This window comes from Rhinoraja longicauda, chromosome 12 (assembly GCF_053455715.1).
Source record: "Rhinoraja longicauda isolate Sanriku21f chromosome 12, sRhiLon1.1, whole genome shotgun sequence".
Lineage (NCBI taxonomy): Eukaryota > Metazoa > Chordata > Chondrichthyes > Rajiformes > Arhynchobatidae > Rhinoraja > Rhinoraja longicauda.
This window is the reverse complement of record NC_135964.1, coordinates 29,918,876-29,941,082: the sequence shown is the minus strand read 5'-3', so window position 1 is coordinate 29,941,082 and position 22,207 is coordinate 29,918,876. Positions and strand designations below refer to the sequence as shown.

Here is a 22,207-nt window from a genome sequence, read left to right as displayed (position 1 = left end):
AATATTATTCCTCAAATGCCTCCAAACTCTTTTAACCCTCATGCTTAACCTATACCCTCTCGATTTAGACACCTCTGCTATGGGGAAAACTTCTGTCAACCTATCTTACCCCTTAAAAATATGTACGCCTGCACCACCCCCGCACCCCAGCCTCTTCAGCTCTAAAATATATATTTCTGCTGCACCCTCTTCATTGACTAATTTGATCTCATCATATTGAAGATATTATGGCGGTCCCTGGGTATCAGGCCACTCCTAGGGTCAGCCCCCTCGGCACTTGACGGACAGGCTTACGGGGTTAATACTCAGGCCGTTTGGGGGAGTGGTTCATCCCTACGGTGGACTTCGTTGTGAGTGGAGGCTCACAACCAAATAAAGAACTTTCTAAACCTGCCTGGCGTCCATCCTTTTTCTAGCCTCAGCCAGGCCACTACAATATTCCCAATATTCCCAAATTCCTCCTCCCATTCCTCCTCCACCATTTTTGCTGCCGAAAAAGTACTTGTTTTTTTCTCTTTCCTGGTTCAGGCAGAGGGTCTCAGAATCCTTAACTCTATTCTTTTACCACAGCTTGTATATTTTCAACTAATTCTACAGAGTATATGGGTGTTTCCGTAAATAAGGGTACCAAACCTGTGACATGGGAGACCAAATTTTGAAAGTCATTAAATCATAATGAAATACCACAGGATAAAAAATGGATCTACCCATGATCGTTTTGAGCTAATTTGTGATCAAAATCGACCCAAATTTAATACTTTTAAAATTTTTAAAAAACAAGGAAAAAAATTATAAAACATGTAAGACATATGGGACACTTACTGATTTCGAAGCTCCCTTACAAAATGTCATCACGTAACCCACCAAGTGGCCCGTAGTTCACGGCAGGATCATTATAATTGCGTTTTTTTAATTAAAAAAAAATCGTAACAAGTGCTAAAAAAACAGTTATAGCGCTATAAGTAGCATTCACGAAGTAACTCAACGTGGGGAGACAACAGAATGAGACATCGCTAAAATAGGTGAACAAACTAGATTTTTATTTCATGATTTTAAGTTCTATTCATTATTAAGTATTTCAATATAAAAAAAACAATAAATGTACATGCTTTTAATTCACCCATTTAACACGTAACCATATTGACACTGCTATTCACGTTCTGCTGCAAAAACGTGGGGCATCATAAAACCATCTTATCGGGTAATAAATGATAAAAATCATAAGCATAATCAGAATTTGGCTTATGTAGAGTTATTTAATTGCAAAATGAATGTAATCTTTCTGGTATAAAGTAGCCTGAGGATTTGATGAAATCCTGCTTGAAAATCTTCATTAAAAAGGCAAGAAACCACAGGGACATATATGATAGATTTCTTTGTAATAACGGATTTATTTATTTTTGCTTCATCTCATTATTTTGGCTATACACCATGATCTACACTTCTTAAAATATAGGATATGAAACAATGGGAAAATTACATTAAAAAACAGGAAAATAATCTGGAAGTTTGGAAACCTTCAATTTCATTACTGAGTGCTGTATTTACAAAAACACCCATATACATATTAGAAAACTGTAGCCTCAGACGTTTTGGCCCCTTCCTATGATGTAAAGCCTAATCGTTATTTCTAACAAACAATTTACAAAAAAGTGTCTATTTTTAAATCTACAGTCGGGGTGGATATTCGATGATTGCACCGAACGTAAGCAAGCGATCTCAATTGCAGCAAAGTAAGTATTTAAATAAAGAAAATAATATCATTTCAACTTAGCAATTCCCTGCTGAAATCTTATCCATGTTTCTGATTCCAATGCTTTCCTGACTTTTCCTCCATGATAAATCAGAGCTCTTCTAAAATTCTAGTTTTGTAATTAGCTTCAGCTGGAGATATCTATTTGCTGAATTAGTTTTGTTCCCAGTACAGCATTCAGTTGTGAACAAAAGTTTTTGTTCTAGCATTGCATTACTATCCCATGTCTCTGTAACTTCCCCCAGCCTGCATCTGTCCAAGATTCTCCAATTGCAATGTTAAACTGGCTGCATAATTGCAAGTTTTTCATACTGTTCCAGGAGCAGAAGCCGATTAAGATATGTGAAAAGAAGGTTATAACAGTCGTTTTCAGTTCTCTCACTTCCAATTTGTTTTGCTTAGAATTGTTTGCAACTAAGTCGCCATTTTGATCGGTGCATGTGAAAGGAATATTTGTGATTAAGTGCATGTTATTCATAAGCTGTGTATTCGGCTCACATGGCAGCCTTGGACTAACACTGGTGCTCTTTATCGCAGTGGCTAACAAGGAACTAGAGGATCTGAGGCAGTGGAAGGAAGCTCACAAACCTGGTCCCCTCAGCTTGGCTCCCATGCGTTTGGGTAAGAATTAGGGGCTGAGGGAAATTGACATCCCCTTCAGCCCACTGTGTCCTTATTGACCATCAAGTAACCAACCAGACAAATACAATCTACACTTGGTCTGTGGACTGATAATTCAAGCATTCGCCAAAATAATTCTTAAATACCATGAGATCTCTGCTTCCACCGCTAACTCAGTCAGTGAGTGGGCAATGGATGAGAAAGTCCTTCCTCAGATCCTTTAGTTTAGAGATACAGCGTGGAAACAGGCCCTTCAGCCCACCGTGTCCTCACCGACCAGCGATCCCCACACATTAACACTATCCTACACATTAGGGGAAATTTACACATATACCAAGTATAAAAACCCACCAATTAACCAATAAACCTGTACATCTTTGGAGTGTGGAAGGAAACCGAAGATCTCGGAGAAAACCCACGTGGTCAAGGGGAGAACGTACAAAATTCGTAAGACAGCACCTGCTTCTCTGGCACTGCAAGCTCTCTAAGGCAGCAACTCTACTGCTGCACAACCATGTCGCTCCCCTCTCTAACCCTTTTTATCCGTGCTCTAAACCTATTCCCTCTAGTTTTAGATACCCCTGCCATGGGGAGAAGTTTCCTATTTTACTTTTGCCCTTCATAATTTTGTTCAGCTCCATCAGGTCCCCTCTCAGCCTCCTCCTTTCTAAAGAAAACAAGGCCAGTCTCTTCATAACTAAAACACCATCCCACGCAAAATCATGGTGAATCTCCTCTGCATCATTCCCAGTACAATCACATCCATCCTTGATTGTGGCAACCAGAATTGTGCGCAATGAAGGAAAGTACTCCTTGCACATTCACCATCTTCAAACTCTGTAGCTACCTACAAGGTTCTAAACACTTATACACCAATGTCTCTAAGTTCCTCAGTACTCCTAAAAGCCCAAACATTCATTATGTATGTCTTATTTTAAGTCATCCTCTGAAAATGCAGCAGCTCTCAAGAAATGAGGAGTAAATTTAGGAAGAGCAGTCAGCTTGTTCCTGACTTCACTCACATTATGACTAATCTATGACTAGGCATACTCCTGGATTCAAAGCAACTTCCGTTTAGTTTAGTTTAGAGATATAGTATGCCGACCTCTTCACCGCAGCCGCCGCCGACCTTCCCGACCTCTTCACCGCCGCCGACCGCCACTTACCCGGGCTCCAGTTCACGGTGGGCCTCTCCCAACGACCGTGTCGACCCGCACCGCTCCACCGCCCAGCAGCAGGTCGCAGCCGCTGCTGTACCCGGCTCCCAGGACCAACAACAGGTCGCAGCTCCACCCGGCTCACAGACACCGCGCTGGGACCACAGCCCCCACCAGGCAGAGTCCCACAGCACCGCTGGGTCCTACTGCTCACCCCCTACTTCAGGTAACCGCAGCAGGGGTTCCACTGGGTCTCCCCCTTCCCCTCTAGCCAGGCGACCCCAAGTATTCCCCACATGGGGTCCTCATGCCCCCCTCTGCCCTGCTAACCCACCACCCCCTCACCATACATCCCCTCCACCTGCCTCCATCCGACCCCAACCCCCACCATTGCCGGGTGTTCACCATCCTCCCTGACCTCCCCCTTTCAGACACTGAACGGTCTGTCCTCAGCAGAGGCCTCACCTTTGTTCCCCTCCGCCCCCACATCAACGGGTTCCGGGTCCGCCATGATGTGGAGCTCTTCTTCCGCCGCCTCCGAGCCTTTTTCCATGGGAAGGAGTCCTCACCCCCACTGATGACCCCTTCTCCCGTCTCCAGCGGACCCCCTCCTCCTGGACCCCCCGGTTGGCCAACTACCCTCACTAGAACTTTTTATCTCCAACTGCCGTCGTGACATTAACTGCCTCAAATTCTCCACTCCCCTGACTAACTCTAACCTCTCCCCTCCTGAACGTGCAGCCCTCCACTCACTCCGCAACAACCCGGACTTAATCATCAAACCCGCTGACAAGGGAGGTGCTGTGGTAGTCTGGCGTCAACTCTCAGATACCTCTTCCTACCTATCCCTGGACCATGACCCCACCGACAAACAGACCTTAATCATCAGCACCATCACGGACCTCACCATTTCCGGTGATCTACCCTCCAATGCCTCCAAACTTATAGTTCCCCAGCCCCTCACGACCCGATTCTACCTCCTACCCAAAATCCATAAACAGAACTGTCCCGGCAGATCCATTGTCTCTGCCTGCTCATGTCCCACCGAACTTATTTCCACGTACCTCGACTCCATCCTATCCCCCCTGGTTAAATCCCTCCCCATCTACGTCCAAGACACCTCACATGCTCTCCATCTCCTTGATAACTTCCGGTTCCCAGGCCCCCACTCGCTCATCTTTACCATGGATGTCCAGTTACTCTACACTTCCATCCCCCACAAGGATGGTCTCGAAGCCCTCCGTTTCTTCCTCGACTGTAGAACCAGCCAATCCCCATCTACCAACACTCTCCTCCGCCTAGCAGAGCTGGTTCTTACCCTCAACAACTTCTCCTTTGACTCCTCCCACTTCCTACAAACCAGAGGCGAAGCTATGGGCACTCGCATGGGCCCTAGCTACGCCTGCCTCTTTGTCGGGTACGTCGAACAATCCCTGTTCCGGGCGTACACTAGCCCCATCCCCGAACTCTACCTCCGCTACATCGACGACTGCATTGGTGCTACCTCTTGCACCCATGCAGAACTCACTGACTTCATACACTTCACTTCCAATTTCCATCCTGCCCTTAAATATACCTGGACTATCTCCGACATCTCCCTCCCGTTTCTGGACCTCACCATCTCCATCACAGGAGACAGACTAGTGACGGACATTTACTATAAACCCACTGACTCGCACAGCTATCTGGACTACACTTCTTCCCACCCGGTCCCCTGCAAAAAGTCTATCCCCTACTCCCAATTCCTCCATCTGCGCCCGGGATGAGGTGTTTCACACTAGGGCGTCAGAGATGTCCTCATTCTTCAGGAAACGGGGCTTCCCCTCCTCCATTATAGATGAGGCTCTCACTAGGGTCTCTTCTACATCCCGCAGCTCCGCTCTTGCTCCCCCTCCCCCCACTCGCAACAAGGACAGAATCCCCCTCGTTCTCACCTTCCACCCCACCAGCCAGCGGATCCAACAAATCATCCGCTAACATTTCCGTCACCTACAACGGGACCCCACCACTGGCCATATCTTCCCATCCCCTCCCCTCTCTGCGTTCCGCAGAGACCGTTCCCTCCGTAACTCCCTGGTCCACTCGTACCTTCCTACCCAAACCACCCCATCCCCGGGCACTTTCCCCTGCAACCGCACGAGATGCAACACCTGTCCCTTTACCTCCCCCCTCAACTCCATCCAAGGACTCAAACAGTCTTTCCAGGTGAGACAAGAGTTCACCTGCACCTCCTCCAACCTCATCTATTGCATCCGCTGCTCTAGATGTCAACTTATTTACATCGGCGAAACCAAGCGCAGGCTCGGCGATCGCTTAGCTCAACACCTGCTCTCGGTCCGCATTAACCAAACTGATCTCCCGGTGGCCGAGCACTTCAACTCCCCCTCCCATTCCCAGTCTGACCTTTCTGTCATGGGCCTCCTCCAGTGCCATAGTGAGGCCCACCGGAAATTAGAGGAACAGCACCTCATATTTTGCCTGGGCAGCTTGCAGCCCAGTGGTATGAACATTGACTTCTCCAACTTTAGATAGTTCCTCTGTCCCTCTCTTCCCCTCCTCCTTCCCAGATCTCCCTCTATCTTACTGTCTCCACCTATATCCTTCCTTTGTCCCGCCCCCCTGACATCTGAAGAAGGGTCTCGACCCGTAACGTCACCCATTCCCTCTCTCCCGAGATGCTGCCTGACCTGCTGAGTTACTCCAGCATTTTGTGAATAAATACCTTCGATTTGTACCAGCATCTGCAGTTATTTTCTTATACTAGTATGGAAACAGGCTCTTCAGCCACCGAGTCCACACTGACCAGCGATCCCCGCACATTAACACTATCCTATGCACATTCGGGATAATTTGCATGTATACCAAGCCAATTAACCTACAAACCTGTACATCTTTGGAGTGTGGGAGGAAACCAAAGATCTCGGAGAAAACCCATGGGAAGAAATTACAAACTCTGTACAGACAGCACCCATAGTCGGGATCGAACCCGGGTCTCTGGTGCTGTAAGGCAGCAACTCTACCACTGCGCCACCGTGCCGCCTTGTATGATGACTTCATAACTACACAGTTGCAGTGTCATCATTAAACTACATAAGGCTTTCTCTAATAAACTAACACTTCACTGATAATTAAAGCATGCATTTGGGTTTCCGATTGATTGTGGCATTTACGTTAAACAGCTCATCAATTCCTACATGTTGAACATCAGTAGTCTAGCCCCTCACTGGCCCATATTCAATATCACTTTCCCGAGATTCCTTGCTTCCTGTTATAAATTCACCAGGGAATTTGATTGGAAGATTTGTGGTGCAGTAACATCATGAAGTTATTTTCAACCCTGCTAATCAGTATTTTCCACCCATTTGAGAAAGGTGCAATGTTATTTGTCCATGACTTGATAAGCAGCTCAATTCATCCAACATCTAACAGCACACAATCTTCACAACCAATAATCCACTCAACCATAATGTCTCCGAATCGCCTTCTTTTCATCCCCATATTGATTTCTCATTTTCTTCCCTTTCAGGTGGACTTACTTCAGAGGATAAAGTAAGACGACAACAACAAATAAATCTCCAAGGGTCGAAGCTCCAACAAAGAGTAAGTAGAAACCATCAAATCGTTCCGTGCATAAGCAGAATGTTTGCCAATTGTGCATTTGTCAAAAGGGTTGTTCCTTGTCCAAAACACTTTCCCCATGTTATGGACTTTTCCTTCACTTTATTATTGAATCTATTTCCAGAACTCATTCGGTGTATTACAGAATGTAAAATGCTGCATTGAAATGTTGTTCTCCATCTGCTTTCATGCATATTCTTGTTCAAAAATCATGCAACAATCAGATATTCTCACTACTGAATGAAACATGGATTCATGGAGTGATACAGCACAAAAACAGGTCTTTCAACTCGACTTGTATGTTCCAGCCAAGATGCTGACCGAGGCTAACCACATTTTTCTGTATTTGTTCCATATCCCTCAAAACCATGTACCTGTTCAAATGTCAAATAGGGGGAGGATAAATTCAGGTAGGGTACTGAAGAAGGTTAAACAACAGAGAAACCTTAGGAATCCAGCACATGGTTCTCAAGAAGTGGCGACACAGGTGGTGAAAGGGCATATGGCATGCTTGCCTTCATAGGTCAGTGCATTGAATATAAGCATTGGGGCATTATGTTGCAACTTTATAAAACACTTGGAGTATTGTATTCATTCCTGGTAACTAAACCATTTAGTTGGGGTAGTGAGTGAAGTTCAGAGAGATCTAGGTGTTCTATGTATGATTTGCAAAATGCTAGCAGGCAGGTTGAACAAATAGTTAAAAAGGCAGATGGCATATGCTCCCACCTTAGCAGAGTTCTACCTCGTTTACCTAAACCCAAGCTGTGAGGTTCAGTTTGGCCACACGGTAACACGTACAGATATCAGTAACCCCTTTGCCCAGCATTGGTAGCCGGTACCCAAACCAAACCCCAATGCTCTGTTCCTCCATTCCCAAAATCCATATTTTTCAATGAATTAGTGTCTTAACAGTTTGCAGCAAGGAAACAGACCCATGCCGACCAAGTGACCTACCCAAGCTAGACCCACTTGCCTGCATTTCGTCCACATACTATCCATGTACCTATCCGAATGACTTTTCAACATTGTAATTATACCTGCCTCTACCACTTCCTCTGGCAGCTTGTTCCATATACCTGCTGCTTGTTATTGATATTCTTGTTAATATTTCTTCGTACCATCAGGCCAAAAAAGAAGAGTATGAACGGAAAAGGAAAGAAGCTGAAGAACTCGACAATCAAAAAATGAAGGATATTCAGAGAGAAAAAGCTAATAAACTTGAGGAGAAAAGGAAGCAGGAGGACATGCAGAGGAAAGCACAGCAGCATCGCCAGCACCAGCAGTAAGTGTCATCAAGAAGGGTCAGTGAAGCAGCACTGGCCATTCTTCAACCTGAGGTGAAGCTTCAGGCTTCCTGCACTCACTGGTAGATCGAGGACCGGAACAGTCGCTCTAGATAATGGAAATGGAGAGGTTCAGTGGGTTTGTGGTTGAGGATGTACAGCCATTTAAATGGGACATACAGCAACTCATGGCACATGAGTTCATTTCACAGCATCTTGGAGAAGTGTCTGGAATCCATTGTGGCTTTGCTCCTGTCAGTATATTTTCACTTTTCAATGATGCACACAAAAGTATAAACATTACAGGTCTGGAAAAAACATTCAGTGTACAGAATCTGGCTGCTTGCACCCACATCCACTGAATACTCAAGAGTTACCACATTCAGAACATTGTAAGTTTGCTTCAAAAGCTATCTGCATGGTTTTGCAGATGCAGAATTGCCCCTGATTGCAGGAGTCCACGGGAGAAGCAATATACACGAGCCTGAAGCATTAAGGAACGAACCGTGCCCACCACCCTTATAGCCCTTTCTTAGCATTAGTTGATGACACTGCCTGGCCTCCCGTTCTTCTGCCATTTCTTGTCCACATGTCTTTCTCATAGTAATTCTCAAATAATGCTCATTGAAGTGGAGTGGCAAGCACACTCTTCGTGGAAGTCCTCAGAGAATTAATGTAATAATGGCAGTAGGTTTCCCAAAGCATTTCAGGACCAGCTTTACAATACTGCAGCATTGAAAATTAAACTGTGAGAAAGCCTTTAAAATGGTAAGTGTCTTAGTTTAGTTTAGAGATACGGTGCGGAAACGAGCCTTTTGGCCCACCGAGTCCATGCCGACCAGTAATCCCCATATACTAACACTATCCTACACATATCAGGAACTATTTACAATTTTACCATGCACATTAGCCTACAAACCTGTACATCTTTGGAGTGTGGGAGGAAACTGGAGCTCCTGGAGAAAACCCACACAGGCCATGGTGAGAACGTACAAACTCCATACAGATAGCACTCGTAATCAGAATCGAACCCAGGTCTCTGGTGCGAGAAAAGACAGCAACACTACTGTTGCGTCACCGTGCCACCCTGGCTGTAAGTTGTGCTTAAAATTTCCATCTCTAGTGCATTTACTCCATTCTAGAGGATGCTGATGGGAATGGGTGTTATTTGAGGCAATATCCACCTATCAACAACATACCATGGAGGTTTTTTAATGAGTGTCTGAGGAAAAGTAAAAAAGGAATCGGTTGTTTAGCAAACTTTCAGGTGGCTGTTCCTAAATTGTGCTTCAGTTCCTGTACCAAGATGGTATCTTGCAGTAAGCTAGCATTGTAGCTCTCAAGATCCCATCTTGGCCTGTTGAATGGCATTTGTTCACAAGATATTTAAGGCATTGATTGCCCAGTTTGCAATTAGAAATACTGCCCAGCCTATTTGAAAAATTCACAGCCATGGTATATTGGAAGTTGGTTTGTCGCTGGGGGATTGTCTTCCATTTTCCTTTCACTGTAGAAGTGATGGCTTATACATTTTATGATCTTCCATTTTAACAGAACCATGCAACAGTTCCTTGATAGGATAGATGCCAATGGATCACATCAGCCTCCCAGCGCTGTAGTTTCAACCACATCACGGGTAAGTGTCTTGAGGCAGACCACGTTTTATTTACAAACTGAAATACTTTTTTCTCTCTTTCTTATTCTTTCTCTTCAGCTGTCATTTTGCAGGTGGTAGCTGATTCCTACAAAAAATGTTTAAGGAAACCCAATAGCTTTAATGTTCGTTGACTCTTCATCCCACGTAGTGACAATCTGTGTCACTATCTTGCTGTAAACTGGCTGATTTGTATGTTAGGTTGTTACATTGCAGAGACAACCTGAATCTGGCAGATTTCCCATGCCTCTCCTCTGTATGGTCTGACTATGTTGAAACATTTGTAGCTTTACATTCTGCTTTCTGCCATTCGTCCACATTACATCCTAGTGCAAATTAATAGAATCAAGCATACCTTGGATATAACAAGTCAAAATACATGTCACATGGGTACCTTTCATTCATTATCATTGCGCCACTGTGTCTTTAGAAACTTGTATGTCCACCATCGTTCTTTATCAAGTATTGGCATGAAATCGTCCAAATTCTGATAGTTTCCAAGGATTTTTACATGTAAATACAACAGCTGAATTATTGCCTTGATGAGCTCTGCCTCATTGTACAGTCCTCTGTACCACACATGTGTCACCCTTTTGCCCAGCATGGGTAGCAGATACCCCACCCACACTCTGTTCCTCCATTCCCACAATCCATTTTTTTTAGTGAATTATTGTCCTAGCAGTATGCAGCATGGAAATAAGACTATGCCGACCAAGTAGTCTATCTGAACCAGTCCCAGTTGCCTTCATTTCGTCCATATCCTATCCATGTACCAATCCGAATGTTTTTTAAACATTGTAATTGTACCCGCCTCTATCACTTCCTCTGGCAGCTTGTTCCATGTACCCGCTACCTGTAATTGATATTGATATTCTGCCATGTCATCAGGCCAAAAAAGAAGAACATGACCGGAAAAAGAAAGAAGCTGAAGAACTCGAGAATCAGAAAATGAAGGAAATTCAGAGGGATAGAGCTAATAAACTTGAGGAAAGAAGGAAGCAGGAGGACATGCAGAGAAAAGCACAGCAGCAAGTTCAGCACCAGCAGTGAGTGTCATAAAGAACAGGTTAAGCAGCGCAGCTTCAGGCTTCCTGCACTCACTGGTAGAACGGTCGCTCCAGACAATGGAACTGGAGAGGTTCTGTGAGTTTGTGGTTGAGGATGTACAGCCATTTAACTGGGACATTCAGCGAGTCAGGGCGCATGAGTTCATTTCATACCATCTTATATTGGAGAAGTCAGTGGCTGGAAGCCATTGTGGCTTTGCCGCTGTCAGTATACTTTCACTTTTCAATTATGCCCACAGACATATAAGCATTACAAGACAGGATAGACCATTCAGCGTACAGTATCTGCGCTGTACTACTTCTTCCATGATCAGCCTCATCCTTCAACCAGAAATGTTAAACTCTTCACTCCACAGAAGTCTGTGTACCTGACAGATCCAGTCCCTCTAGTAATTCCAGTGTATTTGCTGTTTCTGCCTCTGAGGTTGCCTTGTCTCACATACTTTGGACATGGTTTTGCAATTGTGAAAGCAACACAGGCCCAGTTGATCGTATTCTGAAATAAAAACAGGAGCTGCTAGACATCCACAGTAGGTCAGGCAGCTTCTGTGGAGTAATGGGTTTAACCTTTCAGATCTGTGATCTTTCAACAGTGTTCGGGAAGTAAAAGAGGTTGAAGGTGAGTTGATGTTTTTGAAAACTAATGAAGACAGAAGTGATGCATCAATGTAACATTTTGCAATTCTCTCTTCCTCCTGCTGGACAGTTTACACAGTAATTATTAGAGGAAGCATTAAACCGGCTGTCATTTTAGTGGCAAATTCTGAGCACATTAGTTTCTCCTCAAAAACAGACAATTGGGCCCGAATGTGCAGCAAATTATATGCCATTGCGTTCCTACCTTCCTGGTTTGTGTGTTCTGAGCATTTGGTGCCTTCGTTCAGGAACTTTCAAAGTGGATGTTGCCCACAAGTTAATTGGCTAGGTGGGAAAATTATCTGCAGATAACTAGAACAATTGTTCAGGATATCTTTCCAAGTTTGTCCTTTTTTGTTCTACCTGGGAGAATGCATTTCATACATTAAATTTTGTAAACTATAACTTCTAGATTTATTGGGGTTGTTTTAGGCAAATTAAATCTAATAAGACCAGCCTGCCTGAAAGTCATTGTTAGGCAGAGAGTTTTGGCCCTGGTTGTTGTTTGCGCTCCTTGGATTCCTTAAGGTTTAGCAGATTTCATGCAGATATCAGTGTGGGCTGCTGACACCCATTTCCACTAAACACTCAAGAGTTCTCTGGTTGTCACATTCAGGACATTGTAAGTTTGTTCCAACAGCTATTTGCACAGTTTTGCAGATGCAGAACTGGCCCTGGTTGCAGGAGTCCAAGGGAAAAGCAATGGACACGAGCCTGAAGCAAACTTATTCTTTGTAGCAGCCCTCAGAGAATTGCCATAATAATGGCAATAGTGTATCACCCAAAATGTTTCAGGGTCAGCTTTACGAAACAGCAGCAATGAACGTTAAACAGTGAAGAAAACGTTTAAATGGAAAGTATCTCTGCATGTTGTGCCTGAAATTGCCATCTCTGGTGTATTTATTCCATTCTAGCTAGGGTTGCTGTTGAGAACGGTTGTTATTTGAAGCAATATCCAACTATCAACAACAAACCATGATGTTTTTTTAATCGAAGGTAGACACAAAATGCTGGAGTAACTCAGCGGGACTGGCAGCATCTCTGGAGAGAAAGAATAGGTGACGAAGAAGTTCTCGACCCGTAACGTCACCCATTCCTTCTCTCCAGAGATGCTGCCTGCCCCGCTGAGTTATTCCAGCATTTTGTGTCTACCTTCGATTTAAACCAGCATCTGCAGTTCTTCCCGACACAGTGGTTTTTTAATCAGTGTATCAGGAAAATTAAGAAAAGGAATCAGCTGTTTAGCAAACTTCCAGATGGCTGTTCCAAAATTTGCTTCAGCTCTTGTACCAAGATGGTATCTTGCAGTAAACTAGCATTCCAGCTCACAAGATCCCACATTGGCCAGTTCAATGGCATTTGTAATTTAAGAAATTGATTGCTGACTTTGCAATTCGAAATACTGCCCATGTGCAAATTTCACCGCCATGGTATATTAGACATTGGCTTTGTCACTGGGAGTTGGCTTCCCTTCAGCTGTAGAAGTGATGGCTCATACATGTTATGATCTGATATTTTAACAGAACCATGCATCAGTTCCTAGATAGGATAGATGCCAACAGATCACGCCTGCCTCCCAACTCTGCACTTTCAACCACACCTTGGGTAAGTGTCTTGAGGCAGACCATGTTTTATCTACAAACTGAAATATCTTTGTTCAGTTGTCACTCTTTTTCTTGTTCTTTCTCTTCAGCTGTAATTTTGCAGGTGGCAACAGATACCTATGAAGATTGTTTAAGGAAATCAAGTAGCTTTGATGTTTGTTGACTTCATCTCAGGTAGTGACAGTCAGTCTCACCATGTTGCTGCAAACTAGCTGATTGTATGTTAGGGTGTTACATTGCATAGACAACCTGTATCGGAGAGTTTTCCCATTCCACCCCTCTGTATGGTCTGACTACGTTGAAACATTTGTAGCTTTAAATTATGCTGTTTGGCACTTGTTCACATTACACACTTGTGCAAATTAATTGAATGAATTAATGCATGGCAGATGCAATTTAATGTGGATAAATGTGAGGTTATCCACTTTGGTGGCAAGAATAGGAAGGCAGATTATTATCTGAATGATGTCAAGTTAGGAAAAAAGAACGTACAACGAGATCTGGGTGTCGTAGTGCATCAGTCACTGAAAGGAAGCATGCAGGTACAGCAGGCAATGAAAAAAGCCAGTGGAATGTTGGCCTTCATAACAAGAGGAGTTGAGTATAGGAGCAAAGGGGTCCTTCTGCAGTTGTACAGGGCCCTAGTGAGACCACACCTGGAGTACTGTGTGCAGTTTTGGTCTCCAAATTTGAGGAAGGATATTCTTGCTATTGAGGGCGTGCAGCATAGGTTTACTAGGTTAATTCCCGGAATGGCGAGACTCGTATGTTGAATGACTGGAGCGACTAGGCTTGTATACACTGGAATTTAGAAGGATGAAAGGGGATCTTATTGAAACACATAAGATTATTAAGGGATTGGACACGTTAGAGGCAGGAAACATGTTCCCAATGTTGGGGGAATCCAGAACCAGGGGACACAGTTTAAGAATAAGGGGTAGGCCATTTAGAACGGAGATGAGGAAAAACCTTTTCAGTCAGAGAGTTATAAATCTGTGGAATTCTCTGCTTCAGAAGGCAGGGGAGGCCAATTCTCTGAATGCTTTCAAGAGAGAACTAGATAGAGCTCAAAGATAGCGGAGTCAGGGGGTATGGGGAGAAGGCAGGAACGGGGTACTGATTGTGAATGATCAGCCATGATCACATTGAATGGCGATGCTGGCTCAAAGGGCCTAATGGCCTACTCCTGCACCTATTGTCTATTGAAGCATACACTCAGATATAACAAATCAATATACATGTCGCAGGGCTACCTTTTATTCATTATCATCGCACCTTTGTATCTTTATACCTTTTATGTCCACCACGTTTCTTTATCAAGTCTTTGACATGATTTTGCAGAGAATCGGCCATCTTCTGATAGTGTCCGAGGATGTTTTCATCTCAATACCACAGTTGAATTTTAGCCTTGATGATCTCTGTCTCATAGTACAGACATTTCCTTTCAGTTCCTCCTTGATAATTGTCCATAATTTCTCAACCGGATTTAGGTCAGGCGAGTTAACAGTCCAAGACATGTATCTCCTGCTGCTGAAAAAATTGAATCATCTGGAAAAGTCCAAGCAGCGTCTGGCACCAATCCTCTCTGCAATACATCAGTACATATTGAGAAGATTTCATCATTCTGTCAACTGGGTGCATTTAACCAACACCGCAGCAGCTGAAACAACCCCAGAACAACTTCTTCCCAAGATGTTTGACAAACTGGTCAATGTGGCATTTTCTCACCGGTTCTCCAACTGATCTCTGAACATGTTGGCCCTGAGCCAGGAAATGGCTTTTGTTACCGAATAGCACCTTTATCTAGTCCTCATATTTCCAATCTTTATATTTTAAGGCCCACTGGTATTGAACAGTTAGACGTTCTTTTTCACAAGTCTTCTGCCTATACAACTGACTTCAATGAAACGTCAGCGCATGTTGCTTAAGCTTATTGAGACACCTGCTGCCTCCAAAACATATTTCAGGCCATCATTTGACTTCTCCGATCCTTCTTACTTTCCCGAAAAAGCTGGTCCTCATCTCTTGGAGTTGTCTTCCTTTTGCGGCCGCAAAATCTAACAAGTATCAGAACAATTGGCGAGCATAGAAATTCATCATATGAAAAAATAGCAAAATCAGACAGTGATTCAATTAATTTGCACAAGAATTAGATTCTTATACTGACTTCATGAAACTGACTTCTTTAAGGCTTTGAACTCTTTAAGGCTTTTCTGAATGCCAGATGTTGTGGCCAAACATATTTCCCAGAGATGGTGCTCTTTTGTCTGATGGCCAAACGACCTTAGTGTCATGTGGTCTGTTTCCATTCATACCCTAGGACAGGAATCACACCTATGGGGAGGATCAGAAGGAGGCTGAAAACCAGAAACTACAGGAGACAAAAGAGGAAGGAATGAAAAAGGTGAGAACATCTTAAAATTACACATCTTAAAATCACACAATCACATTTGCCATGTTGCACATAATCTTTGTGACCACTATCTGGGTCTCCCAAAGTCACACAAAACAAAAACAGGCCCTTCAATCCACCCAACCCATCCTGACCTGCCACCAACCATTTTCATTAATGCTGTACCAATCTTACTTTATTCTCCCCACATTCACTTCAATCCCTTGTTAGCAAGGGAGCCGACATACTACCACTCTAAAGAAGGATAATTGGAGCCTTACCTAGAGCATTCTCCCAAGGCACAATCTCAGCACACCTGGTGCTCTACTGGAGAAGAAGGGAGTAAGGTGGCATTCTCAGTGCCCATGTCAACAGAGAAACAGCCAAAGTGTCAGACCTCCCGGGCAGCAGTTTGAGCCTCCAGAGTACCCTTGGAGAGCTGACGAAAGAGGTTCCACAAGACAGATTTGGTAGGTGTAGATCGGATATTGGATGCTGCATCAGGGCAGCACACATACTGTGAACAGGGACTTCCTTGGATTATCAGCCTCAGATCTTCAGAGAAAGGGAGATACTCCAAACAATAATGTTATGATTTCCATTCCTAGAGTGAATACTTAGCAGAGAAGGATCCCCAGCTGGAAGCTGAACAGCAAAGAAGGCTTCAGGAAGATCATAGGAGGTGAGTATTAAACAACATGGAGTAGTTTTGAGATGGTGTGCCTACCATACTTTGCACTTGCAGTAGTGAGTGAGTTGTGCTCTATGTAACTATACTTTTGCAAAGCTTGTCTGTCACTCCATGCAGGTCTAGAGGCCCGGAATTATTGTTACTGACGAGTTGGGTTTGCATAGTTTTCTGTGTCACTATTAATATGTAATAAATGTTTTCAGCTCTTAATGAGTTTTCCATCTTCTAATAGGAAGAATAATGCTTTCTTGGACAATCTTGAAAGAAGGCGACAATCTGGCGAGAATTTGCACCACATCTCACCTTCTTCATCTGATGAGAAATCCTTTCGACAGGACACTAGGGGATATGTTACTGCATCACCATATCACGGAGATGCACAGGAGGAAGAAGAGGACCTCAATGATGCCCTGACTGATCATGACGTTTACAGAGGTTTACCTGAAGGTAATGGATGATTACCAGAAATATGGACTATTATAATCCGGCATTTTATAAAGCAATGTATCCACTATTTTTAGGTGAACGTAGAGGATTTTTGTGAGGGAAAGGATATGGACTGGAATGTAAACTCAGCTTCCTACCATAGGAAATGTGTCTTTTCAGCCAGGATTGGAGATAAAATCACCATAATGCTGTGGGATGTTTGATGCAATTGGCTTTGTCCTTGCCAATCAAATAATAGCAAGAAGGACCGCATAATAGGATTGTTGCCATATTATTCATTGAGCAAGAGGTTGTGGATGAGGTGGGGGTATTGCTGATATAGAGAGTGGACAAATGGCTCAGAAGAATGGGAACTGGCCTGGGGAATGTGACAGAGACAGCACTTTTGTGATAGGTTGGAGAGTAGTCTTGAAGTGTGTACTCAGTAAATAATGAAGCACTAACTTACTCCTCCCCATTGGGTTTTGGTGAACAGGTGCTGATCAAGACTGGGACTTGATGAAGCTTTCTTCTTTCTTTCCTGACTACAACGTAAGGATTCTTGAGGAACTCTTGGAACAGTGTAATGAAGATTATGCAGCAGTGATCCAGCTTCTGCAATAAACAACTTAGAATCAAGTGGAATTTGCAAGATTTTTTAAATAGTAAAAACATAATTCAAGTAGATTTAAGCAAATGGCATTGAACCTCAAAGTGTCTCTCCTACAGAAAGCTTCAGGTTTCCACAGTGGTGGCACATTAATGAAACTGGTAGAGCAGCTGCCCTACAATTCTAGTGATCTGGGTTCAATCCTGACTTTCAATGTTGTCTGTGCAGATTTTGCCTGTTCTCCCTGTAATCTTGTGAGTTTCTCCAATTTCCTCCAATATGAGGATTGGTAGGCAAATTGTCTACTGTAAATTGGTTAAAGTGTGTAAGGTGAGTGGTGGAATTTGGAGAATCACCCATAATGAAATAAGGAATAAATATGTGAGTTTAAAAACAAATAACTTGATGGCATAGCTATTTCTTCTAGAGCTGTATTTCTAGATGACTTCTACTTCATTGCTTTTATTCTGTGTTATCAGTTCCTCGGTTCTTTGGTGTTGCCGATATGGACCCCTGCACATCGGTGAGACCAAATGTAGTGTCGCCGACCATTTCACTTAACACGTACGTTCTGTCCGCCGAGGCCTACGGGATCCCCTGGTTGCCAACCATTTCAACTCCCCTTCCCATTCCCATACTGACCTTTTTGTCGTGGACCTCCTCCATTGCCAGAGAGAGGTCACACACAGATTGGATGAACAGCACCTCATATTTTGCTTGTGTCATTTACAATCCAGCAGTATGAATGTTGAATTCTTTAATTTTAAATAACTTTACCTTGCACTCCCCTCCCTCCTTGCTCCCTTCCTCCACCCTAGTCATTTATTTCACCACATTGTATCCCTTTCGAGATCACGCCTTCCCTAGCCAACAATTTTGTACATGGACCTACCAGGGCACCACCCTAACTGAGGTAATTTGCTGCCAGCCCTGATTGTTGGTCTTTGGTATAAACCCAGCACCTGTAGTTCTTTGTTCTACATTGAAGCTAATTATATGTTTAGCAGTATTCCTCCCAGCCTGAACCGAATGAAAGTCTATTTTGTCCAGTACTCCAACATTCTAGCGTAACCTTTAGGAGAATGAAGAAAATAGTCAATGCAAATGCAGGAGTAAAATTAAACTGAAGCAGGTTATATTCCCTATGTGTTCAATTTTTTGTTGGGAAATGGATATTTCTGACATGGAACAGACAGCGGAATAGTTGAACTGTACAAAATAATTGTGCGCTCTTTGTAATTTCAGAGGAATGCAGATGAACAATGTATTCACAGGCTTGTGTTCTGCAAATCTGTCATGACTGAGCTATGTTCCCTTCTGTGAGGAGGTTTGGCCACACTGTGTTGGCTGAATTGATATTTCCATGGAGTTCAAGGTCACATTGACCCTCAACTTTCTCCCCACGGGATCTTTCCAAGTGGTGACAGGTAATCTCTGCCATGTTTCCCAACTTTCTGGCTCTCAAAACCAATGTACTGGGGAGGAAATGATTATGTCTACTTTGATTTCAATGAACAGCAGGTGGCATCTCATGCACTGGGATTTACTAGCATGGTTGATTTCCCCCAAGTTCAGTCAGCCATTGACTGCACCCATCTAGCAAGTGCTCCCCTTAACAATCTGCTTCTCTTCACTCCCTCCTTGCATGCATTTCAAAATCAACCTAATGCTGTTTCAAACCTCTTTTTCATAATTTTGTACATGAGACCTAAATTATCATAAGCAATTTTTTTTTTAAAGTACAACCCAATTTTAAATACATAACTTAGGCCCGTCGCTGTTTTGTATAACTGGTTCAGGAAGGACTTGGCATGAAACCCAAGAACTCATCTAATTTCATTTCCCGACAGTGCATTCAGAAAGTATTCAGACCCCTTCACGTTTTCCACATTTTGTATTTTAAAGTTCTTTTTTTTTAATCATCAATCTCCACACAATACCCCATAATAAAAAAAGCAAAAACAGGTATTTAGAAATGTTTGCAAAGTAATTAAAAAGAAATAACTGAAATATCACATTTACATAAGTATTCAGACCCTTTGCTATGACACTCAAAATTAACCTTAGGTTCATCCTGTTTCCATTGATTATCTGTGAGATGTTTCTACAACTTAAATGGAGTCCACCAGTGGTAAATTAAATTGATTGGACATGATTTGGAAAGGCACACACCTGTCTATATAAGGTCCCACAGTTGTCAGTGCTTGTCAGAGCAAAACCCAAGCCATGAAGACAAAGGAATTGTCCGTAAACCTCCGAGACAGAATTGTGTCAAGACACAGATCTGGGGAAGGGTATAAAACAATTTCTGCAGCATTGCAGGTCCCGAATAGCACAGTGGCCTCCGTCATTCTTAAATGGAAGAACTTTGGAACCACCAGGACTCTTCATAGATCTGGCCACCCAGCCAAACGGAGCAATCGGAGGTGAAGGGCTTTGGTCAGGGAGGCGACCAAGAACCCGATGGTCACTCTGACAGAGCTCCAGAGTTCCTCTATGAAGATGGGAGAACCTTCCAGAAGGACAACTATATCTGCAGCACTCCACCAATCAAACGTTTAAGGTAGAGTGGCCAGACGGAAGCCATTCCTCAGTAAAAAGCACATGACAGCCTGCTTGGAGTTTGCCCAAAGGCACCAAAAGGACTCTCAGACCATGAGAAACAAGATTCTCTGGTCTGATGAAACCAAGATTGAACTCTTTGGCCTGAATGCCAAGCGTCACGTCTGGAGGAAACCTGGCACCATACCTACGGTGAAGCATGGTGGTGGCAGCATCATGCTGTGGGGATGATTTTCAGCGGCAGGAACTGGGAGACTAGTCAGGATCGAGGGAAAGATGAACGGAGCAAAGTACAGAGAGATCCTTGATGAAAACCTGTTCTAGAGCGTTCTGCACCTCAGACTGGGGCGGACATTCATCTTCCAACTGGACAATGACCCTAAGCACACAGCCAAGACAATGCAGGAGTGGCTTCGTGACAAGTCTGTGAATGTCCTTGAGTGGCCCAGCCAGAGCCAGAACTTGAACCCAATCGAATATCTCTGGAGGGACCTGAAAATAGCTGTGCATCGACATTCTGCATCGAACCTGACAGAACTTGAGAGGATCTGCAGAGAAGAATGGGAGAAATTACCTAAATATAGGTGTGCCAAGCTTGTAGCGTCATACCAAGAAGACTTGAGGCTGTAATCGCTGCCAAAGGTGCCTCAAAGTACTGAGTAAAGGGTCTGAATACTTATGTGAATGTGACATTTTAGTTATTTCTTTTTAATTACTTTGCAAAAATTTCTAAACATCTTTTCGCTTTTTTTATTATGGGGTGTCGTGTGTAGATTGATGATTAAAAAAATGAATTTAATCCATTTTAAAATAAGGCTGTAACGTAACATAATGTGGAAAAAGTGAAGGGATCTGAATACTTTCTGAATGCACCGTATACGTTGTTTCTGGAGTAACATTAACCATTCCACTGCTAGAGTCAAATACAAAGCCACACAAACAGCTGAGAATTTTAAGTGTTTCTCCTTGAATTCCAATAAAATTCTAAATTATTAAAATGATATCTGTTTTAGTTTAACTTCAATTTATTCTGTATTTTTCTTTGGTTACCAACATGTTAACTCCATGCATGTTGATTTGTTGTACAATCGACAAAATAACCTTGGCTTTTGTGAATTGGTGCATAACGTATGTGTGGAAAGTTAATAAAGCTCTGAAACACACATGTACATGTAAGGATTGTTTCTATTCAGTTCAGGTGGAGTAGGGTCCAGTTCGTGTTCGTATCTGGAGCAAGTCATCTTATCTTCACTGTTGTATTCAAATCTTCCTGCGCAAAGCTTTGGTCTTCTGGATGTATTTTATCCCTGAAAGTGGCATCGCAGGTGGCTGGGTAGGTATGTTGGCCGTCATCAGTCAGGGTATTGAGTAAAAACATTGGGACATTATACGATACGATACAGTAGAACTTTATTTATCCCAGGATGGAAACTGGTCTGCCAACAATCCTAAAACACAAGATGCATGAAACATGAAATTAAAGTGACGAGTGGAAAGGATTGGGGATGTGCCAATATTGGGGAGGGGGTGGAGGGGGGGGGGGGAAGGGGGGACAGTTGCACAAGACTTGGGTAAGGCCACACTTGAAGTACTGTGTTCAGTTATGGTCACCCTGCTATAGGAAGGATGAGATTAAGCTGGAAAGAGTGTAGAGAAGATTTATGAGGGTGTTACATAGAAAACATAGAAAATAGGTGCAGGAGGAGGCCATTGGGCCCTTCGAGCCAGCACCACCATTCATTGTGATCATGGCTGATCATCCACAATCAGTAACCTGTGCCTGCCTTCTCTCCATATCCCTTGATTCCGCTAGCCCCAAGAGCTCTATCTAACTCTCTTATAAATTCATCCAGTGAATTGGCCTCCACTGCTTGAATTGGCCCCCACTGACCCAGTGTTGCTGGGTCTTGAGGGGCTGAGCTATATGAAGAGTTTGGGCAGACTAGGACTTTATTCCTTGGAGTGCAGGTGACTGAGAGACGATCCTGCAGAGGTATATAAAATAATGAAGGGAATAGATAGGGTGAATGCACAGTCTTTTACCCAGGGTAGGGAAACCAAAAACAAGAGGACGTGTTTAAGTTAAGTGGGGACAAGATTTAATACAAAAGCAAAGAGCTTTTGCCTCAT

General features: G+C 43.4%; 1 protein-coding gene across 2 annotated transcripts in view; it reads left to right on the top strand.

Annotated features, from left to right (window-relative positions):
* Window positions 1-21,292, top strand: part of epsti1 (epithelial stromal interaction 1) — a 29,310-nt gene extending 8,018 nt beyond the window's left edge. Inside the window, exons 2-12 of one of the 2 annotated variants that reach the window (XM_078409372.1) lie at window positions 1,675-1,733; window positions 2,291-2,374; window positions 7,058-7,131; window positions 8,277-8,434; window positions 9,990-10,071; window positions 10,978-11,135; window positions 13,316-13,397; window positions 15,717-15,800; window positions 16,397-16,470; window positions 16,712-16,926; window positions 17,402-21,292. In XM_078409372.1, the coding sequence (XP_078265498.1) occupies window positions 1,675-1,733; window positions 2,291-2,374; window positions 7,058-7,131; window positions 8,277-8,434; window positions 9,990-10,071; window positions 10,978-11,135; window positions 13,316-13,397; window positions 15,717-15,800; window positions 16,397-16,470; window positions 16,712-16,926; window positions 17,402-17,529 (1,198 nt within the window). In that variant the 3' untranslated portion in view covers window positions 17,530-21,292. The remainder of the gene's footprint in view (window positions 1-1,674; window positions 1,734-2,290; window positions 2,375-7,057; window positions 7,132-8,276; window positions 8,435-9,989; window positions 10,072-10,977; window positions 11,136-13,315; window positions 13,398-15,716; window positions 15,801-16,396; window positions 16,471-16,711; window positions 16,927-17,401) is intronic. The other variant, XM_078409373.1, reaches the window with a different exon arrangement.
* The last annotated feature ends 915 nt before the right edge of the window (window positions 21,293-22,207 follow it).